We start from the raw sequence: 25,194 nt of genomic DNA, 5'->3' as shown, positions 1-25,194 counted from the left end.
ATAGTATTTTTTGAGAGTAATGAGTTATCAGGTTGACTATGCAGGCCATAAGATTGCTACGAATGACTGGCAAAGTTGTAGAAGTTTGAACAAGGTGGACATGAGGAAAGTATCACTGTATAGTTACAAGAAAATGGGAATGGTGGGAGAAGCTGGGCCTGCTGGCACACTCCTGTAAAACAAGCACTTGGGAGGTTGAGACAGGAGGATTGTCACAGGTTCGAGACCAGCCTGGACTACAAAGTGAGGTCCAGGCTGGCCTGAACTACTGCATAGCGAGAACCTGACCCCCCCCCCCCCAAAAAAAAAAAAAAAAGTGGTGGGAGAGTGCAGGGTAAAACAAGGTATGTTAAGACTGCTTCAGAGATCGATGGTAAGACAAACCTGAGATGATGGCCTAAAGGAGTTTTGTTTTGCTGCTTTTTTTTTGAGACAGCGTCTCACTATGTAGCCCAGACTGGTCTCAAACTCACTGGGAGTCGTTCTCCTGCCTCAGCCTCCTAAATGCTAGGATTACAGGTTTGCAAGCACAATGCCCAATGCATGAGACAGTAAAACAAGTATTCTGAATGAATGAAAAGGTCAATGGGGCTGGAGGAGTTTTTAGATTATGAATGGTAGAATGAAGATGGGGGAAAAAAGACTTTTAAAGGTTTTAAAGTGTTTATTGGACATGTTGACACACACCTGTGATTCCAGAATTTAGGAGGCTGAGGAAGGATCACAAATTCGAGGCCAGCCTGGGTTACACAGTGAGATCCTGTTTTTTTTTTTAAAAATTTGTTTTTAAAAACTGTTCATCTTCAATCAAATTATGTAGTTGGGATTGGAAGCAAATGATTGTGGAATTGGAGGCCTACGAAAGATGAAAAGTATACTTTCAAAGCATTGTACGATACAAGACAGAAAACTTAATGAGAAAAGAATTAAGGCTTTTGAAACAAGTTTGACAACATTTAGGCTCTTTGTTAGTATTCAGTAATTAAAAAAAAATTCAAGCTTGAGAGAATTGACATTCTTTTTCTAACAATTTTGTCCAAATATGACATAATCTCACTTCAGCATTATGGTGTGAATATAGAGTGTCATTAAAAATATACTGGAAAACCTTATATGTTTCTTCAAGTGAGTCCTTTTTTGTCCTTTTTGGTACTTGGAATCAAACTCATGATCTTCTGCTTGTCAGGCAAGTGCTATGCTACTGAGGTATGTACCTGTCCCCCTTTAAGGAATCTCTTAATCCTTTGTTCATGCAATACTAATTTTAAACTTTACTGGTATTAGTTTTCAGATTTCGTGATTATTCTGTAGTACAAACTGTAGAAGGGGTTAGTAAATTGCCAAAAGTTGAGGTAGAGGGATTAAGGGCAGAGTGTTTAGATAAATCATTAGCTTTAAAAAGTAGTCCCAAAGGATAAAAATTGGATTGTTACTCTTTGTTTTCCTTTGTAGTAAACTTTTGTTGGTGTAGGTAATAGAACCTTGGATTGGAGAAAGAAAACTAGGTTTGTCAACCGTAAGTTTTCCTTTTTCAATAGACAAACAATATTATCTCTGGGTCTTTGTTTTCTGTGTATAATAAAAATAGTAAGTTCTAACACTGAGACTCACTGTGTGCTAGGAGTTGTAGTAAGTGATTTATATAGGCTGTCTTCGTGATTTCCTTGTTATCACAGTGTGAGAAATGGTTTGTGTAGTTCTGAGTGTGAAGCAATAGCAATGTCGGAGAGAAAGCATTTCCTCTAGAAGGAAAGGGAACTTTCGGAAGCTATAGTAAAGTAAAAGCTTGTGGTGGTATTAGCAGTGACTCTCTCTGCTTCTTTAGCACTGATTGCTCTTTCTGCAAGTTACAGAGGTTTTTTGTTTGTTTGTTTGCTTTAAATATTGAAAAAAGGGAAAGGTAGCGTCCATAGAGCAGGGGATTTGGAATCAAGCTAGAGTTAAAATGGCAGTCCTGCCACTTACCAACTCAGAGTCCTAGGGTAAGTTACTTAACCAGGCCTTAGTATCATCTATAAAACCCTAAGAGCTACTGGGAGAATTAAGTGATGTTACTGCTTATGCAGTGTTTGAAACATGTTTGGTGTACAGTAAACACTACATAGATATATATTAATAAAAATAGTACAGAGTTGGGAGAAGGCCAGAGATACCTCTCCCACATACGTTTGAAGTAGAAATAGTTTAATTTGGAGCCATTGAGAGAGAGGGCTGTTTCTAAATTTTAGAGCAACTACACGGTGCTGTGAGTTACAGGTGTCTTAGAAAGCTGAAGAAAAAGATGCCAAGAGAGATTACTTGAAGGTCGGATATTGGTGCAGCATTAGAGAACCTTGTATTCAGTTTATTACTATAAGACCTTTTCCCACACATCTTTTTTTTGGCAGAGGTGGATACTGGGAATGGAGCTTAGGACTTTGTGCTTGTCGGGCAGACACTTAAGCTGCTGAGCTGTATCTCTGGCCCACACATCATTCTTAAGCCATTGTCCTTCAGATTTTTTTAGTGCCTAAAGTAGAGCTGTTAACTTTTAATAGGCGTTATCTCCATGTGGTACATCTTTTGGAATAAAATGATTTTGTGTTTTGACTGGTGTCTGGAATGGATGAGCAAGGAGGGCCACCCAGCTGGGGGCTTTGGTAACATATTTAAAAGAAATGGAAGGAGTGCAGGGGAAGTTGCTGTTTGTATAGCCAAGAGGGCTGAGTGAAGGGCAAGTGACCACAGATGCGACCCTTGGCCTGACTTCTGGGCTTGAGAGTCTGACTGCTGTATTCCCTCTTCTCTAGTGGGTCCTCAGGAGAAAAAGTCTCAGGCCGAAAGTCTCACCTAGCCTGCTTGGTCGGTCAACAGCCCCGCATTGGCAGCTCTGGAGGAGGCCAGGAAGAGAGCTGCGCAGTACACTGGCTCCAAGGGCCACCTCTCCTTGGGCCGGAGGTAGACCATGTGGTGCACTCCTGGCCCTCTATCCTCAGCTGGGTTCCCAGCAAGCAGCAGGAAATCCTTTACCCTCTTTCTAGTTCCAAGTAGGAATGCCAGGCACCAGCTCTACCCACAGCCCTTCAGTGATCGCCTTCCTGCTCTCCATAGGCAGTATTTGACTTCCGTTATTCTTTGGTAGTACTGGGGATCAAATTGAGGACTTTATAGTGCTAGGCAAACACTGTACCACTGAGCTGTATTCCCCATTCTGAACTCATTTTTAAGATTTAGAAAATATGAATTTGTGCAAGTAATTAAAAGGTGGAGGGAGGGTGGGGCTAGGGATATAGCTCAGCTGCACAGCATCTTCCTGGCAAATGCAACAATCCCGGGTTCAATTCCTGGTCCAAAAAAAAAAAAAAAAAAAAGAGGGAGTGAAAGGCAAGCAAACATAACTTAGCAAATTCTGAGAAAATTAAGAAAACAGTTGTTAACGTGAGAGCCTTGTTGCTGCCTGGGATGCAGATGGGCTGGATCTGGGAGGTAGAAGATAAAGGCCAAAAGAAGGTAGATGTTTTAAATTTTTTTTTTTTTTTTTTTGTCTTTTTCCTTTTTACCGGTACCAGGGATCGAACTCACGACTGCCTGTTTGCAAGGCAGGCGCTTATGCCGCTGAGCTAAATCCCCAGCCCCAAGAAGGTAGATGCTTTGACTCACAAGTGGCAAAGATCTGAACTGGGAGAAAGCTGAAATTGAATAACTAGTACTATACAGAATCAAGAGAATTTAATAGCTTAATTGAAAGTTTTTAATGTATCAAGAAGTATCTTAGACTTTCTATACATGGTTACATTTAACCTTTCAGGGGTGGAGGAATTGAAACAGGGTCTTGCTATATAGTTCAGGCTGGCCTTCAATTTGTGATGATCCTTCTGCCTTAGCCTTCCGAGTGCTGGAATTACAAGCATGTACCACCATGCCCAGCTAATCACATTTAATCTTAGCAATATATTAGAAAAGGAAATTATAATTCCGACCAAGATGAGGAAAACAGAAGCTTGGAGAGGTTTGCATTTGTGTAACCCAGTGTCACACAACTATAATGTAGAGCCTGAGCTCACTTGACTGAGCCTTCTTATATCACTCACTGTACTTTATATACTACTTTTCTTAATTTCTAAAGTGGATTTACTGCCATGTTATACTTGTAATAAGGACCTGAAATAGTGCTGTGTTCTAGAAAATCCTTCTTGAAGACATCCCAAAAGGTTTGTTTATTGGTGTTTTGTTTTGTTTTGCAGGAGGAAGCTGAGACCTTGCATATGTTATGTATGTTCAAGCTCTCAGCCACTCTAGCTCCTCCGAAGTTTTGCCTAGTGAAGACAATCTACTTTGTTATTTTGCACAAAAGTTTCAAAGCGCAAAATAACTGAGTGTCAAAAAGCATATAAAAAGGAATTAACTGTATGCCAAATTTAAAACTACCTCTAGAAATACATGATAGTGAAATATAAGACTTGTGAAATAAAGTTGCATCAATTTGTACTATACTTTTTTAAATTGAAAGTAATTCAGACATAGTACAGTTGTTTCATTTTTTTTTTAAATGTGTGTATTTATTTCTTTATTTGTCTTTCTGAGACAGGGACTCGCTATGCATTTCAGGGCGGCCTTGAGCTCACTTTGTAGCCCAGGTTGATCTTGAATTTGCAGTGATCCTTCTACGTTAGCCTCTAAGTGCTGGGGTTATAGGCATGCACCATTACTGCCTGACAATTGTTTATTTTTTTCAGAGCTTTGATTTTTAAAAATAATTTATGAAATACAAGTGTAATTTTATTTTTATCAAACTGGAAAAAGAAAAATGCAAAATGATATTTTAAATGCAACATGTGTATTACAAATACAGGTATTAAAGAAAACTTAAATTTCATGAGTGAAATTTAAATTTTCAAATGAGAACATCATGAGTATATTATTAAAAATAATACTTTTCAGACAATATAATAGTGCATGTACTCAGATTTCTATCTTTCTCTGCATGAATCTTGCACTGGAATTCAGTTTCAGACAGAAGGGATGGTAATATATTCAGAGGGACAGAGATAAGAGCAGCTATTGACTTTTTATTGTCAGAAACAGTGTAAGCCAACTGAATTTTCTAACTGTATCATAGATAATTAACATAAGAATACTGAATTGTATTAAAGTTCTCTAGTGGAAGGGCCTGGAGATTTAGCTCAGCAGCATAAGCGCCTGCCTTGCAAGCAGGCAGTCGTGATGATCCCCGGTACCAATAAAAAGGAAAAAGACAAAAAAAAAGTTCTTTAGTGGAATAGAGGCATTAGAAGCCATATATAGTTATAAAAAGTTTGTATGATCAAAGACTAGATTATCTGCAGTGGTATCTGCAGGCTAGAAAGCCGGCTGGAAGCCTCAGAATAAGAGGGACCAGTGAAGCAGCCAGTTTGAGGCTAACGATATGGGTACTACTAGAGAGTTCATGTTGTGAGTCCACATTCAGACTGAAGAAGCTGGAGTCTGATACGCACAGACAACAACAGACAAAATATACCTTATCAAGAAGAATTCAGTTCATTTGTATGGGTGAGCTTTTGTCTTTTTCCACCTTTTAATTGCATTTGAGTCCATTCACATTCAGGGTGGGTCTTTCCTCCATTTGCTGACTTTTGTGCAGTTTTCCCTGGAAACACCCTTGCAGACATGTGGCACCCTCACAGAAACACCTGGAAGTGTGCTTTGTCAGTTTTCTGGGTGTCTTGCAAGCCAGTCAAGTTGACAATCAAGATAAACTATCACAGTAGTAACCAAAGGAACTTTGGAAAATAGTATTTTGCATTTTATACAAGTAACTTGATTGTACTTAGCAAATCTGATTTCCCTTAGGGGTATGGATTAGAAGTTAAAACTGTATATTAGAATAAGTTTTTGATAATGAGCCGGGTTTCCTATTGATGAATATGATAGTTTTGGACTGTGTTATATGTTCATATTAGTACACATAAATGTATTTTTCTAGCTCTTTTCTCTACTAAGAAGGCATAGAAACAATGACATTTGGTTAGCAAGAGCACACAATGCCCAGATCTTGGATTCCAAATACAGCTATTCAGTAAAAAGGAACCAAGGTTTCCTGAAGAACTTGTTAATTCTAGAGATGGTGTAGGAGGAATTTAAGATGATCCCTGGAGTATATTGTGAAGATAAAAAACAGAGACATGCTTAGGAAATGATGACTTAAAACTCCACCCTAAAGGAGCTTTAAATAATGATAGTATTGAGTTGTAACTTGCAGAGTTCATCCATACCGGTAAAAATATAAGGAATGGAGTAGAAGGGTTAACTCTCAGAAGAAAAGTTTTAATTAATAAGCATGAAAAGTGTGAGAAATACAAAATCACTGTTAAGAAGATATTACTCTTAAATGTTGCTGGTAGGCTGGGCTTGGTGGTGCATTTCTGTAATCCCAGCATTGAGATAGGAAGATCACAGTGAGTTCAAGGACCAATCTAGGCAATATAGTGAGTCCAAGCCAGCCTGAACAGCATAGTGAGACCCTGTCTCCAAAAAAGAAAAAGATTAAAAAAAAAAATTGTTCCTGGCAAGATCCAGTGAACACCTGCACTCTCCCCTTGCCATGTAAAACCTTAATCTAATTATGAGAAGACACCAGACAAAACCAGAATTGAGGACAAGTATATGGAGTACTTGACCACTATTCTTTAAATGTATCCAAATTATAAAAGACAAGGAAAGAATGGAGAACTATCTTAAATTGCAGTAAACTAACTACAAGCACTGTAGAAACTTGAATTGGATCTTGAAACAGACATTAGTTTAAAACTGTGAATTAGGTTTGTAGTTTAATTAATTGCATTGTACTAATACTATGTTCCAATATCTGATTAAGGTACTGTGTGTATATATATATATATGTTAATATTAGAAACTGAACAAGAGATGTGAACTATAGAACTGTTTTTTGCAGCTTTTCTAAAATTCTGAGAGAAAAATTTGTCAGTTTAGAATTCAACCCTAATTAAAATATCTTACAAAAAATGCTATTTTCTAGACAAAAGCTGAATCTTTTTGTTGGTGTTAGTAAAGATATTATAGGAAATTTCAGCCTGAAAAGAACACATCATTTCAGGATGGAAATTGAGGTGTTCTACACAAACGAATGAAGGAGAAAGAAAGTAGTTAATATATAGGGAAATAGAAATATTTTTTGGGGGCTGGGGATTTAGCTCAGCGGCATAAGCACCTGCCTTGCAAGCAGGCAGTCGTGAGCTCGATCCCCAGTACCGATAAAAAAGTAAAAAAAAAAAAAAAAAAAAAAAAAAAAAAAAAGAAAAAAGAAAAAAGAAATACTTTTTTTCTCCCAGTTTTTAAAATGTATTTTAAAGATGATCTTTTTTTTTTTTTTTTTTTTTGTACCAGGGATCCAACTCAGGTAAGTGCTTGTGCCACTGAGCTAAATCCCCGGCCTCTAAAGATGATTGTTTAAAGCCCAAATTTTAATATGTATAGACATTATAGTGCTTGAGAGTAACATGTAGAATCACAACATAGCAGGGAAAACAGTAATGGAAGAAACAAGCATATACTGAGGTTTTTTTGGAGGGGTAGCGGAGGATGTTGGAGATTGAACCCAGGGCCTTTACACTACATCCAAAACGCTTTTTTATTTTGAGACAGTCTCCCTAAGTTGCTAAGTTTTCTTAGGCTAGACTTGAACTTGTGATTCTTCTGCCTCAGCCTCCCAGAGTCCTGACATTACAGTTAAGTTCTATCCTACTCAGCCTGAGTTTTTTGTGTAATGTAAAAGTGGTGTTAGATTGCTTAATGGTAGACAGTGCTACTTAAAGATGTTTATTAGGAACCTAGAGTAATCACTAATAAAAATTAGGTATATCTAATAAGCTTATTTCAAAAAGTCTATAGTGTCTATGTTATTAGACAAGTAGGGCTAGGGGTATAGCTCAGTGATAAAAGCGTAGTATAGTCAAGTCTTAGTATAGACAAGGTCCCAGTTTTGCTTCCAAGAACCACAAAAAACAAAAGTAACCCCCCACCCTGATCTTAGAATAGGTTTTTTTTTTTTTAAATTTAATTTTAATTTTTGGTCATTTTGAGACAGTGTTTCACTATGCAGTTCAGGCTGGCTTTGAACTAGCAAATGCAGCAGTCCTCCTGCCTCAGCCTCCCGAGGCCTGGGATTATAGGTTTGCACCACCATGCCTGGAGTAGAGTAGGTTTTAGAACAAGGCTTTTAATTATAGAAATAGAGAGATTTTTGTCCAAAATGGTGCATGATCAGTGTGTTACATTTATATATCTCAACCTTAGGTTTTTCTCCTAAGCCTGATTACTTTTAATATGTGATTTTTATAAAACATAAGTTATTTAGGAACATACATAGTATTCAGTTTTACTGGAAATGCTTGTATTGTTCCTCTCTACATGTATTAGTTTTGGTTAGCAAAAGGTAAATTTAACTTTAGTACTGTTAGAAATTTATCAGTACCCAAGAATGTCTTCCACCTTAAAAAACTAAGGTTAATTAAATATGGTGTATAACAAAAGGAAGAATAGACTGTTAGGCTTTAAAATTGAAAACCTTCAAGCATCAAAAGACCTTATGAAGACGGTGAAAAGAGAGCTTACAGAAAAGACAACTAAGGAAATACTTGCACATCAAATGGAGTAGGATTGTTGAGTACATGTAATGAATTAATCCAAGCAGAAAGCTTAGAATGGTGTCAGCTGTTACTTAGCTGTTACTATACCAGAGGATCTTTAGAGGGAACCTGTTCACTTAGGCATTTTCACATGTGATACAGATAAGGAAACATGTCTGTATTGTGGAATGACTATTTTGAAATTTGAACTGTTTCTGAGAGAGCTAAGCTTAGTCTCTTAAATTTCACACTAAAGGACATTCTAAAGATGTAGGTGTTGGGATTGTTAATTCTTCTTTGGGTGTGGGAGAAGCACTTGATTTTTCCCTTGGTAAAAGCCGTAGATGCTGATTTAGTTATAAATTGTTAAGTTTGATTGTCTGGAGTTTATTATATAGGTTGTTTTTGCTGGAGTTAATTGCTCTTTTTTTTTTTTTTTTGTCTTTTTCATTTTTATTGTACCAGGGATCGAACTCAATATCGCCTGCTTGCAAGGCAGGTGCTTACGCCGCTAAGCTAAATCCCTAGCCCCAATTGCTATGTTTTGATGGTCATCAGAAGTCAAGCTTTGCAAACTTTATAGTGCTTAGAGGTTGCAGTTTTTCTTCTTGCCACTGGATGGTGTTTGTGTAACATAATCAAGTTAAAGGTATTGACTGACAGTGTTTCTCTCTTGAGCAGCTGAAAATTGGATTGATCTGAGTTCCAGGAGTCCCCAAAAAGTATGAATTCCTTACATGTGTTTTTACATAAGCAGGACCTCTTAAAAAAAAAAAAATCATTGGTTGAATTACCCCTTATTCTGGTTTGGTAACCAGCAAGTGGTAAGTGTTGCAGGAGAACCTGTCTGATTTTTTTTTTTTTTTTTCCTGACAGAATCTTAGAGGGCAGTAGACTTTCCTAGCTTCTCTTTAATAAGTGGTGCTGGAAAAAGTGACTCTCCACAGGCTGAAGATTAAAATGACCCATATCTTTCACCACGCACTAAAGTAAAATTAGAAAAAATCAAAGATCTAAATATTAAAACAAGCAGTAAATCTACTGGATGGAGTATAGAGTAGGTAAAACTCTTGAAGACATAGGAGTAGGCAAAGACTTCATGAACAAAGCCTGATTGCACAGGAACTATCACAAAATAAACTGGGATCTCATTTTATTAAAAAGCTTTTGCATACCAAGAGAAACCACCAACAGAGTGAAGAAACAACCCTCAACGTGGGAGAAGTGTACCTCAGACAAAGGTTTACTATCGAGAACATATAAAGAACTTTAAAAAAAAAAAAATCAGTCCTCCCAGATTTAAAGACCCATTTTAAAAACAATCTCATTTTAGAAATTCTGTTATAGAAGATGAGAATTTATTTATTTTTTTAATCAGCACCAAGGATCGAACTCATGACACGAGCTTGCAAGGCAGGCGCTTATGCCACTGAGCTAAATCTCCAGACCTGAGAATTTCTTTTTATACCACCAGACATTCCTGACAAGACCTCTCTCTTCACCTTAAGAGCAATAACAAATGTTTTGATTAACAGCTAAACCAAATAGCATGCTATAATTGTATTTCCTTTCTTGAACAACCTTTTGTTTTTGCTATAGTTTATGGTTCTTTCATTGTTACATTCACCTAGGGCTAGCCAGCTTTTTCTGCTTTATCCCCGACTGAATCATCAGACCCTTGTTTGTCATGTAAATTCTGTTAGCATTATTTTCCTTCACAAGCCACTCCCAATTCTAGGAGGCCTCTCTGGGACTTTCTTCTTAATGTTGTTCAAGCCAATTTGGCCTGCCCTGGTAAATTTTACATCTTTTCTTGTTGTTGTTGTTGTTGTTTGCTAAAGCAATCTCCTCTAGCTATCTTAGAAAGGGTGTATGTGTAGGGAAGTTCACACTTTCCTTTGAAAGTTTTTGTAAAAGACTGCTAAAACATACAGTTGATGAACAGGAAAAAAGACATACAGATTAATATGCACTTGTGCACAGAAGCCAAACAAAAGGTGAAATGCAAAGGATCAAATGGTTGAAGCTTTCCTTACCCTTTTGATAAGGGAGAGTGAAATGGGGGATGGCCTGCAGGTACTTTTAGAGGGGGCAGTAAATGAGTTTTGGAAAAGAATATGCCTTGCAATTAAGTTCCTCTGTGGGTTAGGTGGTGACAAGGGGAAAGATGGGTTACAGTCTCACTATAAACAGTGGTTCCTTGCACAGAAAGCCTGTTACTGTTTAGATCTGGGATATTCCCTCCCCCGCAAAGCCTCTTGTATTTGAAAGGTGATGGGAGCATGACCTTGAAGAAAGTGTGTGTTTCCCTTGCTGGATCCTTTTCTTTGGATCCTCCCTTTGCTTTCCGTTTCCCTGCTGACACCATGACTGGAGCTTTCTTCTGCCCAGGCCGTCCCAGCCGTTCGTTTCTGCAATTTAGCCTGCCTAAACTGAAACTTAGGAAACTGAGCTAAAATAAACCTCTCCACCTTCAGTTTTAGGTATTGTGCATTGTGTCTCAACAAGAAAGTGACAATCTCTCAGTTATCTTTAGGAGCTGCTCTTAGAAGAATAGATGAAAAGTAAAAGTCTTTCTGGGCTGTGTAAGGCTTTTAGTTTGTTTTCCTGATTTACCTTCCTTGGATATTTGATGATTTCTGTAGAAGGGGGATTTGAGACAATTGGATTTCTTTTGGAGAAGAGTTCTTTCAGTTCTGTGAGGGCACTTTAGAGAAGGCTTCTCTCTCCTCTTGCATTCAGAAACCAGGGAGGGGTAAAGAAACCTAAATTCTCAAACTCTCCAGCGCAGCATATCAAAGTGCCACATTTTGGAGTAATAAATGGGAGCTAAATATTTTGAGATCCTTTATGTCTGGAAATGTCTTTCAGTTGGTACTGGCTGGTTATAGTTTGAAAATACTCACAAAGACATTGTCCTTTTGTTTTCTGGATTTTTAGTGTTGCTATTGATGTGTTGAGAGTTGGTACTCCTCCCCTCTTTTGCTGGTGGTTTAAGGTAGGGTCTCCTGCGAGTGAGACAAATGTTGAGAGTTATTATCATTTTTAAACCTTTAATGTGGCCCAGTTTGTTTCTCTGCAAGTTTTTGTAACTTTTTTCCCCTGGTATTCTGAAATCTCACTGTTATATTTCTTGGTATTATCTCAACTAGGGGAGGAGCACTGCTGCTGTGGTGTCCGAGCAGCCCACTGAGATCATAAACTCAGCCCCAGTAAAAAAATTTGAGGAACAAAGTTTAACGAAAAGGAATGCACTTTATTTGTAAAATAAAGAGGAAGAGGAAGTGTATGGAGTGGAGAAAATATATAGTTACCCTGATAAAAAGGAATTAGGGTAAGGGGCTCCAGAACAATGTTCATGGCTGCTTTTATGGAGGTGGGGTTGTCAGGGACCCTTCCCTCCAGCTGGAACTTGCCGTGACTAGATTGGCTTCTGAGCACCTCTCTATAATGTCATTTTTTCAGTGATTAGTGTGCAGTTTCTTTCTATTTACTTTAGGGCCTTATTTTCAGGGTGGGCAGCTGATTGGCACAGAGGTGCCATATTCATGGTTATCTTAAAAGTTATTAAGGGGGCATGAAGATATCCATTGTACTCTATAATTATATGGTAATTGTTGTGCTCTTAGAATAAATACGTGTGTCTGTGTGCACGCCTGTGTGTATTTGCATGTTTGTGCATAGGTGTAAGTGTACGCTTGTATAAGACCTTTCCCTAAAGTTAGTTAACTCCCCCAACCTCCACTTATGTCTCCCGTGTATTGTATTAGAGGAGGTGAGGGATGGCCATTTCAGCTTGGCTTTGTGCACTTGACTCTCTGTACTCTGCTTGTCTGCTCTTTCCTTTTTGGGTCTCTTGGTGCAAGTCCCAAGGCTATTTGGTGCCTTTCTTTGTCTGATTTTGGCTTTCTCTACCCTTGTCCTTGACCTACTTCCCAGGGAAATTTCTCTAGTAAAGTTTAACTCCTAGTCAGGATTAGAAGACCTAATGAAACCCCTATTCTACCCCCCGCCCCCAGTCTGTAATCCCCTGACCCTACAGTATGGCTTTTATTCATTGTGCTACGCACTTAGTGGTCTTCAGGTCCAAAACCGGATTTATTTGGTTCTGTTTTCTTGTATAATTTCTTTGACTATTATCTGTATCATTTTCTCTGTTTTTTCTCAGACTTGGGTTAAATGTCAGACCTTCTGATTTGATCTTAAAGTTATATGTCATATACTGTATGTTCCGTTTCTTGTGACTTAATCATATTTGGGGGAGCTCACTATTTTTCTGTTGAATGTATTATTTTCTCTTTTTTTGGGCGGGGAGAGTGGGCCTGATACTAGGAATTGAACCCCAGAGCCTTCACACTAACTCCCCTTTCCCCCCCTTTTTTGGGGGGGGGTACTATAAATTAAACTCATGACCTCGCATTTGCCAGGCAGGCACTATGCTGCTGAGCTATATCTCTGGCCCTCCCATCCCCCCTTTTGAGGCAAGGTCTTGCTAAATTGCCTAGTCTGAGCTGGATTGTGCTCTTGCCTCAGCTTCCTAGAGTACTGGGATTACTGGCGTGCACAACTGTGCCCAGCTCGCATATTTTCTTTATTTAATTTTCAGTTTTCTGAGTTAGCTTGACATTGGCCCCTCAAATCTAAAGAAGTCATCCTATGTTTAAATGAGAAATGTTAGTTTTTCAACTGTATTACCTGTTTCTTTTTTGGTTTTCCTTAATTGTTTTGACATGGCATTGAAATGTTTGATCCAAGGCTCTAAAAAGCTGATTCTAAATAGTTACATTGTAACGGTGAAGCTACCTGTGGGTTTTTTTTTGGGGGGGGTGGGGTGGGGCTTTTTACTTTTTCCAGAAGTATCATTTATGTTTATTCAACAATTTTTGAGTGGATATATATATATATATATATATATATATATATATATAAAATGCAATTGTTCTAGGTACTGAGAATTTAAATGAAATAAATAGATAAAAATCTGTACCCTTGTTGGTCTTACAATTTGCAAAAAGAGACAAGTTGCAGATACAAGAACTGTTAAAAAGGGAGGATTAGCAGCCAAGCTAATTGTATCCAGACTTACAGTCCTCCTGCTGAGCCTCTCAGAATGGTTGTATTACAGGTTTATTACAGACTACACCAGGGTTGGGTCCTTTTCCTCCACCCAGGACCACTATGTGACAGTGAGTTCAACTGAACAGTGAAGACTTTCTGTTCTTGGGAAGAATAAGAGAAGCCTACAGTCCATTTTGAAAATCAGCTTCTAACTGCTTAGGGGCAGAGTTCAGGAAGGAATGAGGAGCACCTTTAATTCCTGCCAATTAGGCCAACTCATTTAAGGGCTTAGAATAACATTGGGGGGGGGGTGTTGGTGATTTACCTCAGCAGCATAAGCGCCTGCCTTGCAAGCAGGCAGTCGTGAGTTCAATCCCTGGTACTGATTTCAAACAAACAAACAAACAAACAAAAAAACATTTGGGGCCTGCGTGTAGCTCCATGGTAGAGTGCAAGCATAACATGCATGGTCATGCATGGTCATCTGGGTTCAATCCCCAGCAGTGCTCCCCTCCCCAGGCTAAATACAGGAACATGGAGATCTTAATCTCCACGGGAGCAGTTTGGTGGTGGAGTGTTTAATAAAAGCAACAAAGCCTCATGAAAAGGATTTGAGAGGTGAGAGGAGAAAAAAAAAAAAAAATAAAGATGACATGTATAGTTAGCTTTCAGGGATTAATCTTGAAGATTATGTAATTGTAGGGTGATTCTCTAAGAAAATTCTTAGAGAAACAAAATTATTGACCGTGGACATGGACTAAGTTTAATGTTGGTTAGGTGGCACCTTTTGATTTGATAATGGAAAACATAGTCAGGACAAGGTGAAAGACATCCCTAGCGTAGCTTTCTTTCACGTGAAGCACATCTTCCTCCTCACAGTTCCATCCATGACTTTCTGGGCTGGGATTTTGAGAAATTATTTTCCTTTCACCTTCATTTTATGGACCTTCAAATGTTTGGATTAAAAAAAAACTGGAAAAAGTTATGGAATCTTGAAATACAGTTTTAATTAGTAGTATATCAGTTGGAATCATGTAGAAAGCCTTTTCCTTTTTAAAGGTTTTTGGCATGTTTTCTCTTGAAGCTTGGTTTATTCTTAGATCTGTTTATATCCCTTAGCTAGTTTCATTCATGACATGCTCATTAATTCAGCCTTTGATAAACAACTCTTGTATTTGTTGCATAGTATCAAAATGGGCTGGAAGTTTACTTCTAAAAGAAAATTGAGATTAGGAGACTTAATTTGTTCTTTCCATATTCCTCCCTTTCTGAAACAGTGCATGAATTTTGGTAGAGTTGTATTAATGCAATTAATATATTTTTTTCCAATCAAGATTTTGTTGGTACATTTTAGATACATATAATGATCACATTCATCATAGAGAATTTGTGTTTATATATAATATAACTTGTTTTTTTCCTACATTTTCTTTTTTTAAATCTTTCCTTCCTTCCTTCCTTTCATACTGGGGATTGAACTCAGGACTTTGTACTTGGGAGGCAGGCACTTGTGCCACTTAGCTAAATCCCCAGCCAGAACTCATTTTTTTCTCATTCTCCTATCCGTATGATTTTAGTATTCATGTTGAAATTTCATTTATTCCCCTTATGTTTTATTTTAGTGCCCATTAAGTGTGCACGTAAGTCTGGGACTTGGGATGAAGTTCAGTAGCATAGAGTGCTTGCTTGGCATTGCAGGGCCCTGAGTTCAATCTTTAAGCAGAACAAACAACAGCAACAAAACTAAGTGTGTGGAGATTTATATATCAATTAGGTCAACTTGGTTAGTGTTATTCAAATATTGTATATTATTACTTTTTCTTTCTACATTTAAAAATTAACTATCAGGGCCAGGGATATAGCTCAGCGGCACAGCACCTGCCTGGCAGGTGTGAGATCATGAGTTCGATCAGTGGAGTACCAAAATAAATAAATAAACTATTAAAAATCTCCAATAGTAATAGTACATATTTTATTATGTATTATTTTGTTTTATTTTTGAGACAGTCTCACTAGGTAGTCAGGCTAGCTTTGAACTCACTACATAGCTCAAACTACCCTTGAATTTGTGGGGATCCTCCTGCTCCAGCCACTGAGTGCTGGGATTACAGGCATGGGCCACCACACCTGACTTGTAATAGCAGATATGTTACTTCCTTTACTAATTTGTGAAAACTATCTATATGGCTAGTTCTCTGACCATCCTGAGTCTTCTATTACTTGGGTTTAAGATTGTGGACCTATTTGCTCAGATTTGTAGTTTAAAATGTATCAGCATATTTACTTCAGTAAAGCACAAAGCTACATTTACAAGTTACCTCTTTTTTTCCCCTTGTATTACAGGAATAGACTTTAAGATCAAAACAGTTGAATTACAAGGAAAGAAGATCAAGCTACAGATTTGGTAAGTGATGCTAATTCACTTTATTTTATATAACAATAGCACATATGGCAGTGAAATTATTCCTTGTCACTTGTTTAGATTCTGTTAGACTTTTGTGCTACCAGGTGAACCTCAGTGAAGCAGAAATGTGCTTGCCATTGGTTTTGCTCTATAAGAGCTGGCTGTTAATTTTTCCACTTGCTTTGTAAACATGGGCAAGTTACATACTGTTAGGCTTTTCTATCTCCATATGTAGAATGGAGCTGATGCCACCTATCTCAAAGGGTTGGTATAAGGATCACATGAAATCTGTATAAAGCCTTTGGCACTGTGCTTTGCTCACAGACATCTAATCTAAAGGTTAATATCAATCTTGCATTGCTTTGAATCTTAAGCTAAAATATTTATTTTCCTTAATATGGTTTAACCTCACCTCCCTTCCCTCTCCCCTTCTCCCTGTTTCTTTCTTGAGACAAGATCTCATTATGTAATTCAGGCTGGCCTTGAGCTCACTTTGTAGCCCAGGCTAGTCTCGAACTCGCAGCAATCTACCTGCCTCGGCCTCCCAAGTGCTAGGATTACAGGTGTGTGGTACCGTGCCTGCCTTTAAACCTTTATTTTTGAAAAGATGGTCTTACGATGTAGCTTAGAGATAGAATGTTTGCTTTGCTTTGTGGCAGTCCTGAGTTCAATCCTCTAGCACTGAAAAAAGAAAAAGACACAGACATACTTTTTAAATTAATTTATATAGTTTTGCCTGGAGAAGTATAATACAGTTATTTGAATTTACATTCAAATGTGAGTCATGGACTTCAAAGTTAGAATGGCGTACTTTTTAGTGAATATTACTTGTTTTGTATATGTTATAAGGATGAAGCCGTTAAATTTTCTTAAGGACATACAGCATCACATACATAATACATGCATAACTGTCTGTATGAGAGAAACCAAATGTCACAAAATAATTTTTCAGACATGTTTTACATTATATATAAAACCTTTGCCCTACTAAATTTGTCCTGTACCTCTGTCTACACTCTTTCTGTTAACGTTTTCTGGTGCTATAGAGAAGTGGAAAGTAAAAAAAGAACAGGTTTATTGAGGACCCGGAAAGGAGCAAACAACCCAGGTGATGAGACTGCCTCCTTGATCAGATACAGACAGGCAGAGGGTTCTGTGACCTCTGATCGGAAGTGGCGCGTGGGGCAGAATTGATGAGGTGTGAGGAACCCATCGGAATTCTCTGTGCACACAAACAGGAAGGGGAGATGCAGTTACAGCTGGAGGAGTAGGAGGAAGCAGTAAGCGCTCCCGCTTTGGCCTCCGCCACGGTAGACCACCGCCATCACTGTACAGTAATATACACTAGGGCAAGAACCTTTCACTTTATTCCACAGACTTTCTCTTCTTTCCCTTGTTCTTACAGTTTTATGGATTTCTGTTTGGAGGTTGGGGAGGCAGTAATGGGAATTGAACCCAGGACCTTCTACCTCTGCTATATCTCTAGCCCTTTTAAAATAATTTTGTTTGGCTGGGGATATAGCTCAGTGGCATAAATGGCTGCCTGGCAAGTGCAAGGTCCTGAGCTCAATTCCAATTACCAAAAGAAAAAAATTTAATTTTGTTTGTTTGCGAAAGGATCTCATTTGTTACCCAGAGTGGGCTCAAACTTCCAATCCTCCTGCATCCCAGTATTCTGGGAATCCAGGCATGTGGCCCCATGCGTGGCTCGGTTCCTCCGTTTTACTCTTTAAGTTTTTCTATATCATTCATTCATTTTTGAAGTAAGGCCTCACTATATAGTTCAGCTGGGTTTGAGCTCACTATGTAATTGAGGCTGTCCTCAAACTCAAGATCCTCCTCCCTCAGCTTCCCAAGTAGTGGGATGATAGGGGTGCACCATCACACCCAGCTTCTTTTTGTAGCTTTTAGAAATAAACAGTAACAAACAGCAAGCACTGGTTTTGTTGTTGTTGTTGTTTGTTTTTGGTACCAGGGATTGAACTCATGACCTCGAGCTTGCCAGGCAGGCACTTACGACAATCCCCTGGCCCAGCACTAGTTTTTAAAGTGTCAGCTGGGCATGGAAGCACATGACTGTAGTCCTAGTACTCAGCGACTGAAGCACGAGGATCACTGTGTGTGAGTTCCAGGCCAGCCTGGGCTACATAGTGAGACCTTGACTCCAAAAAAAAAAAAGTATCTGCCTTGTTAAAACACACTCTTTGGAAACAGTAAGTCTTACAGTGTACCCAAAAAAAAAAAAAAAAAAAAGAAAGAAAGAAAGAAAATAGAGTAAAAAATTACCCGTAAAACCAAAACATAGCATAGAAATGGTAAAATTTCTAATTTTGATATTATTTAATTTTTAAATACTTTAAATTGAACTTCTCAGTGAAAATACTTGCACGGTAACATTCCGAGAAGAAAAGCCACATAGCTCAAAGCAAGAGATTTGAGAGATAGCCCTGGTAATTTAAGAATGCCTTTACAGGGGAAATCCCATTGTGTATAACTTAGCATACCTTGAAATTCAAAACTTTGTCCTCATCTTTAATACTTTGCTCCCAGTTGATATTAAAAAGCACAACAATTTTTGTATTTTCTAACTCAGATACATTTTCTTTCCTACTTTGGTGTGAAAATTGAACATAGCCTTGGAAACTTTCTGCAGATTGTACTAAAGCTTTGTCTTTTCTTAACTCTGAATGATCTTCTTTTTTTTTTTTTTTTTTCTGCTGTCTTTTCTAGGAATTTCTCAGCCTTTATATTGCATAGGGGTGTAGGTGTATGGCACCCCGCCTAGGGCATACGTATTAGATTGTTTGGCTCAGATTTGTGATCTTCCTGCCTCATACTCCCAGAATGTTGACATTAGAGGTGTGCACCACCGTGACTGGCTAGAGCTGTGGGGGTTCTTTTTGTTTGTTTTTCTTTTTGTGGTACAGAGGGATTGAACTCATGACCTCATGCTTGCTAGGCAGGCACTTGTGCCACTGAGCTATATCCCCGGCCTGAGGGCTGTGGCTTTTAAAATCCTGGATCTTGGGCTGGGGATTTAGCTCAGCGGCATAAGCACCTGCCTTGCAAGCAGGCGGTCGTGAGTTTGGTCCCTGGTACCGATAAAAAGTAAAAAAAAAAAACAACAAATCCTGGATCTGTAGAAAGTTTGCATCACAATTTATCTTGCTATGTACATTTTTCATAGAGTTAGCCCTGCCAAGAAAACAACCATAGTAAGTTACTTCAGTATGTTTGTTTTGGGGATTGAGGATCAGGAATGTCTGCCGTTAGCAATGTTTGTGTCTTCGTACCAGCAGTGAATTGTATTTAGCACAGTCACCCTAAACCAGTACTTTGATTTTGCAGAAAAATTAATTGCCTACTTATGTAAGATGCCAGACACTGGTCAGTCAGTTTTGATTCTTCTATTGTCTTACCTTACACATCCAGTTCATTAGGAGGCCTTGTTGATTCTCCATCTCCATTGTTGCACCCTAGTCCAAGGGGGGTGAACCTGTGGCATGTGTGTTGTTTTTAAGACAAAACATGTGAGTGAATGAGTTTTCTCTAAACTGAAACCTCAGTATTCAGCTTTGATTGTTCTGTTGGTGCTTTGGGATAAATAGGTGCGTTTGGACCCTTGTCTCTAAAAGAGTCATGGTCACTGCTCTCGTCTGTGCCTTCATTACTTCTTTGTGCTGTTGATGAAGACTCTCAGTATCCTCTCCAGTCTGTCCTGTCTTTGCTTTCTTGCTGTGCTTTTTTTTCATATGAGAATCAGAATAACCCTGTTTCAGATATAAATCTGATCATGGTTGTCTTTCTATTTATTGTCCTTTTGACAAATTTTGGATCCATGTGGCTTTTACAATAAAGATCTTACCTACCTCTCTTACTCTGTTTTCTTTTGTATATAGCTTGCAGTTCCAACTGATCAATTGGAACCTTTGTAAATGGTTTATAGACCCTCCCAACCCTCAGGTTTCTCCCTCCTATCCCCCCATGGCTAGACTGTTTAAAATTATCATTCCATTTCAGAGGCTTCAGGTCTTGGCTACCATCTTCCATTTCCCCATCTCTTACCACTTTGTTCTGTTCAGCATGCCAAGCATGTTTCCATTTCAGAGCCTTTGAACTTTTTACTTTTCTTTCTACTTAGAATGCTCATCAGATCGTTGCCTTGCTGTTTTCTGTCATTCAGATATCAGTTCATTGCTATCTTCAGAGAATCCTTGTGTGAGGATTAAAGAAACCCAGTCCTCAGCACTGTCACATTTAGCTCTAGTCATAAGAGTTTTCAGTATGTGAAGTCACCATAGTACTTTCTCCCTTATACTAGAATATAAGGTTTTGAACAGTGAGAATGCCATCTGTCAGTTTTATGATTTTATGCTTATATCTTTCCCATCTAGAACAGAGCCGTGCAAATATAGATAGATCCTCAGTAATTATGTGTTGCCTGAATGACTTTAATGAGTGGTTTGTGTTCACATTTCACTTCCCACCTTAAGAATCACCTCTGTGGAGAGGATCTCCCTAATTACTGTAAATTACTTTGTCTTTCTGCCCTGCTTTCTGTCACTTCTCCCCATCTGCCTTGCTAGCATTCACAATTTGTGATATAATTTCCTGTTTCTGCTCCACTGTTTTAAGATCTTAGAAGGCAGGCCTTATTTTAAAAACATCATTTTTGGGTGAAGATAAGCTTATTTGTAGTTTAGAACTGGGGGGTGACCCTAGGGCCTTCACACTGATGTCCATCTCAGTCTTTATTTTTTATTTTGAGTCAAGGTTGCACTAAGCTTTCCAGCTGTAGCTCTAGTTTTTGATACTTTTTGCCTCAGCCTTTCAAAGTGCAGGAATTACAAGTATGTGCTATCATACCCATCTAAGATAAACATAATTTAAACTCAACTATATTTTTTGGTCGTTGTTAGTTTTGTTTTCGTTTTTGAGACAGGGTTTCTCTATGTAACACATGCTGGCCTTGAACTCACTTAAGTAGTCCAGGCTGGCCTCCAGTGGCCTCCAGCAATCCTGTCTCGGTCTCCTGAATGCTAAGATTAGAGGCATATGCCACCACACCAACTTAAACTTACTATATTTTGGGATTAGGGAAATTTTAGTTCTTTGAAGAAATGCAGGTCCTGTTAAGATAGTATACAGTGGGGCTGGGGATTTAGCTCAGTGGCATAAGCACTTGCCTTGCAAGCAGGCAGTCATGAGTTCAATCCCCGGTACCGATTTAAAAAAAAAAACAGTATACAGTGCGTGACACCTCAATTTATAAAGAATAACTTTCATTATGTTACCAAAAAAAAAAAAGTTATGAAATTTAAAGTCTCTGCACTGCAGAGCAGATTGGTGTTTTCTCTGGCCTGTTCTAGTGCTGTTAGGACTCAGACTAAAAATAACTCACACAGAAGCCAGAGAATGCAGTTTCTGTGACCCAACATGTGGGACATTAAGAAGAAAAGCCGTCTTAACTCCTGGACGTGTCACCCATTTGTAAGATCTCTCTAAATAGTTATTACTTAGAACAAAATGGAAATCAAAATTTCTTATGCCTCCTATACTATAGCTGTTAGTCACTGCTAAAAGTGCAGGTCCTGCACACTGTGTTAGATAAACACACACATTTCCAGCCTGCATGGTCAGTGGGAGACTTAACCATCTTTAAAGGGGTAGAATTAGAGGTTAGCTCCCTCCCCTCCCCTTCATTTGTCTAACTGGCCTCGAACTTGTGATTCTGTTACCTCAGCCTTCTGAAAGAGCTGGGATTACTGATGTGTGCCAAGGTACCCAGCTAGTTTATAGTATTTCTTTTTACTAGATCAGACAAGAAACAAGCTATTCTTACTGTGATGAGACAGGCCTTTGTTCTTTAATGGAAATGTTTATAATTACATCTGATTTAAGGTATTTTTAAGGCCATACATAAAATTAATAAATGCAAAACAGGAAATTGGAAATGAGAAAAACTACACACAAATATATATAATCTCACACACACTCCCCCTTCAGTTTTTGAGACAGGATCTTACTATATAATTTGGGTTGGCCTTGAACTCACAATGTAGCCCACACTGGCCTTGAATTTGCAGTGCTTCTGTTGCCTCAGCCTCCCAAGTGCTGGGATTAAAGGCTTGCACCTCTATGTCGGGATAAGCTTCTTGGCAACCAAGGCAAGAAAAGAGTGGGGGATGCTTTTCTGTCCACAGTAAATTACGTTGTTCTTTTCAGAAATGGACAGGGCAAAATCAGATGGTTACAAATAGAATAAGTTTTCATAAAGCTACTTCTCATAGTGAGTATTAATAAGTTCACAAAACATTAAAGCTAAGGAAGATAAAAACTGTGGTTTGAAGATATAAATACAGTAAACATGCAAATATAGGTGTGTATGTGCATGCATGTGCACGTATAGTTTCTTAGCAGTTTAACTTGGTTTAAGAGTCAAACCTAGAATTGAGAGCTGTCCTTCGAAATGTTTAATTTTCTGGAAGATAGCATTTCTTGAGGGTTTTTTTTTTTTTTTTTTTTTTTTTTTTTTGGTAGATAGGGGTAATATCTACTAACTCAGCTTTCTGCATACACACTTGGGCCCCATCTTATTTTCATCATGGTGTCCCAGATTAAGACATTTCTTTTCACAAAGCCTGGGATGGAGTTCCTGCCTGGGGGGTGTGGGCTGGGGCGGGAGTGGAGGGCCTCAGGCCTGGGCAGATCCACATCTACATTTGCTGTTGCAAAGGCACATCTCTCTGAGCTCTTCTCCCTCCCTTCCTCCCTCCCTTGCTCTCTGCAGTCACTTTGGCTTTATTGTTCCTCTCTTAGCTCTTGGGACCTTTTGAACTCTTTCTGGAAACACTGTTGTGCCATCTGTTTACATGGTTCGCTTCCTTCACTTTCACGGTGAGATCTTCCCTCACTCCCCTGTTTAAACTTACACTTTGCTTCATAACCAACATCAGCCTCTGGTTTTTTGTCTTTCAGTGTAACAGGCTGAATTAATTCACATTACATTTCTTCTATAAAAACACTGTAGTAACCATAGTTCTGGAGCCTAGGCCATCTGGTGGAGACTCACTGTAGGTGTTTGCAGGATAGTTGGTGAATTCCTGGTTAGGGAAACTTGGATATCTCCATCTCTTTGCCAGAGGTGGGGAAGAAGGACAGCTTTCAAACAGCTGTAGATTTTGTAGATAGTACCAGTAGGTAATTATGGCAGAGTTGTTCAGGGTGACTATTGCTATAGCCAAAATATAGTAGCGATGTTTTGGCTCCATGAATTCCTTGGTTCGGGCTGCAACGCTATCCCAGTTACTGCTGCTGAAGCCTCCAAGACAGAAGTCACTCTGTCCCCATGGGCCCTTCTGCATCCCTGACAGTATCGTGTTTTTTTTCCTCAAAGATGGCTGTTTCTTTTCTTGCCTTCTTGTTACATTGTAGTAACTAATCACTCTCTGATATTCTTATTTTATTTGTACTACCACAATTAAAAGGTAAACTCCATGAAGGCAACAGTTTGTTGTTACTGTTAGCTGTTTAGAATAGTGTTAACTGTATGGTACACTGTTTGCTCAATGAACGGGTTGTGGAATAAGCTTTTTTTTTTTTAAAGGGCAGACCCATATACTTTGAGATGAAATGAGCATATCAAGGCTGACATTCTTTTAAGAAAATTGAAAGAACTTTAAGTTCAACTATTTCTTCTCTTAGCTAAATTTAAAATATAATGTTATTTTATCTTTATTATAGAAATAGGCTGCAAGCAAAACCAGGGCTTTTTAACGTAAGAGAGCTCTTAGTATAGTAGAACATCTGCAAAGATGATTTTGAGTTAGAACATTGTTAAAATGTCTTGAAAACATGGAATTAAGATTTGAGCATTTTTGCATATCTTTATGGAAAGTAAATTTCATAATTGTTTATAAATTAGAAAACCAAAGCAAATGTCCAAGGAGATGAAGTACCTTCAAAGCCACCCAGCTGAAAGAACTGGGGATAAACTTGAATCTGACTGATCCACCTTCTCTGTGTGTCCTTGTATAATACTTAGCACATAGAATGCAATGAATTTTGAATTGATGGGTAATTGATGCATAACAGATGATATATGAACAAATTACACTTAAAATGTGAAAAATGAGTAACATCCAGTCATGTATATAGGTGGTGGGAATCGGTTGTACAGGAGACTGTCACGTGGGGCCGAGGGTACAGCTCACTGGTATAGAGCGTATGGTACGTGGGAAGACCTGGATTCAGTTTCTCTCCCTCACACACACACACATACTCACATTCACTCATTCTCAGTCTCTGTCTCTTTGAAAAAAAGTAGGAGGACAAGTTTGTGTGTTGGGGTACGTGGAAGAAACGTGGCTCCAAGTGGTTAGGGAAAAGAGGAGTCAGAATTACAGGGGGCTGGCAAAAGCATAAATCCTATCAGGCCTTTTAAGCCTCAACATAAAGGTAAAGATAAGGATTTTAGGGTTGACTCTGGTTATAACAAGTTGCCAATAGAAGTTTTTTGTGCTTATGGGTTATTTTGGTTGCATTTGATTTTTAGGGAGTGTTTTGGGACAAGATTTCACTGTGTAGTTCAAGCTGGATTTGAATTCATGGTGATCCTCTTGCGTCCAAACTTCCAAGTGCTGTGTTCATTTTTAAGCCTGCCATCATTTTACTGTGTTTTATATTAGATTTGTTAACACATAATTCACATGCCATACAATGTACCTATTTAAAATACACAGTGGTTTTAAGATATTCACAATATTATACAACCACCATCATAACTTTTAGAACATTTTAATCACCTTTAAAAAGAAGTCCCATATTTCATTCTTGTTTTGAAATCCTGTGGCTCTTTTCTTTTCTTCTTCTTTTTTTGGTCACTTGGTTTTTGTTATTGTTCTTTATTTGTTTGATTGCTTTTTGATTTTTCTGTGTTTTTTTTTTTTTTTCTCTTAAAAAAAATCCCATGTCTTTCACACCTTTCCTCCCAATTCTTATGTCTAGGTAACTACTAACATGTTTTTGTCTTTATAGACTTTCTTATTCTGAGCATTTGTTTTATATGAAAGTATATAGCATGCTTGTTGGTGATGAGCTGCTTTCGCT

At 38.3% G+C, this 25,194-nt stretch overlaps 1 protein-coding gene across 2 annotated transcripts in view; it reads left to right on the top strand.

The window, feature by feature from the left end:
* The window catches only part of Rab10 (RAB10, member RAS oncogene family), an 84,461-nt gene that overhangs the window by 36,413 nt on the left and 22,854 nt on the right, over positions 1-25,194 (top strand). For both annotated transcript variants that reach the window (XM_063231317.1, XM_063231308.1), the window contains exon 2: positions 16,026-16,086. In XM_063231317.1, the coding sequence (XP_063087387.1) occupies positions 16,026-16,086 (61 nt within the window). The remainder of the gene's footprint in view (positions 1-16,025; positions 16,087-25,194) is intronic.

Source organism: Cavia porcellus, unplaced genomic scaffold (assembly GCF_034190915.1).
Source record: "Cavia porcellus strain 051 isolate PalLab524CR breed Dunkin Hartley unplaced genomic scaffold, mCavPor4.1 scaffold_1, whole genome shotgun sequence".
NCBI classification, from domain to species: Eukaryota; Metazoa; Chordata; class Mammalia; order Rodentia; family Caviidae; genus Cavia; species Cavia porcellus.
The sequence above is the reverse complement of the archived record's forward strand: the minus strand, read 5'-3'. Positions and strand labels throughout refer to the sequence as shown.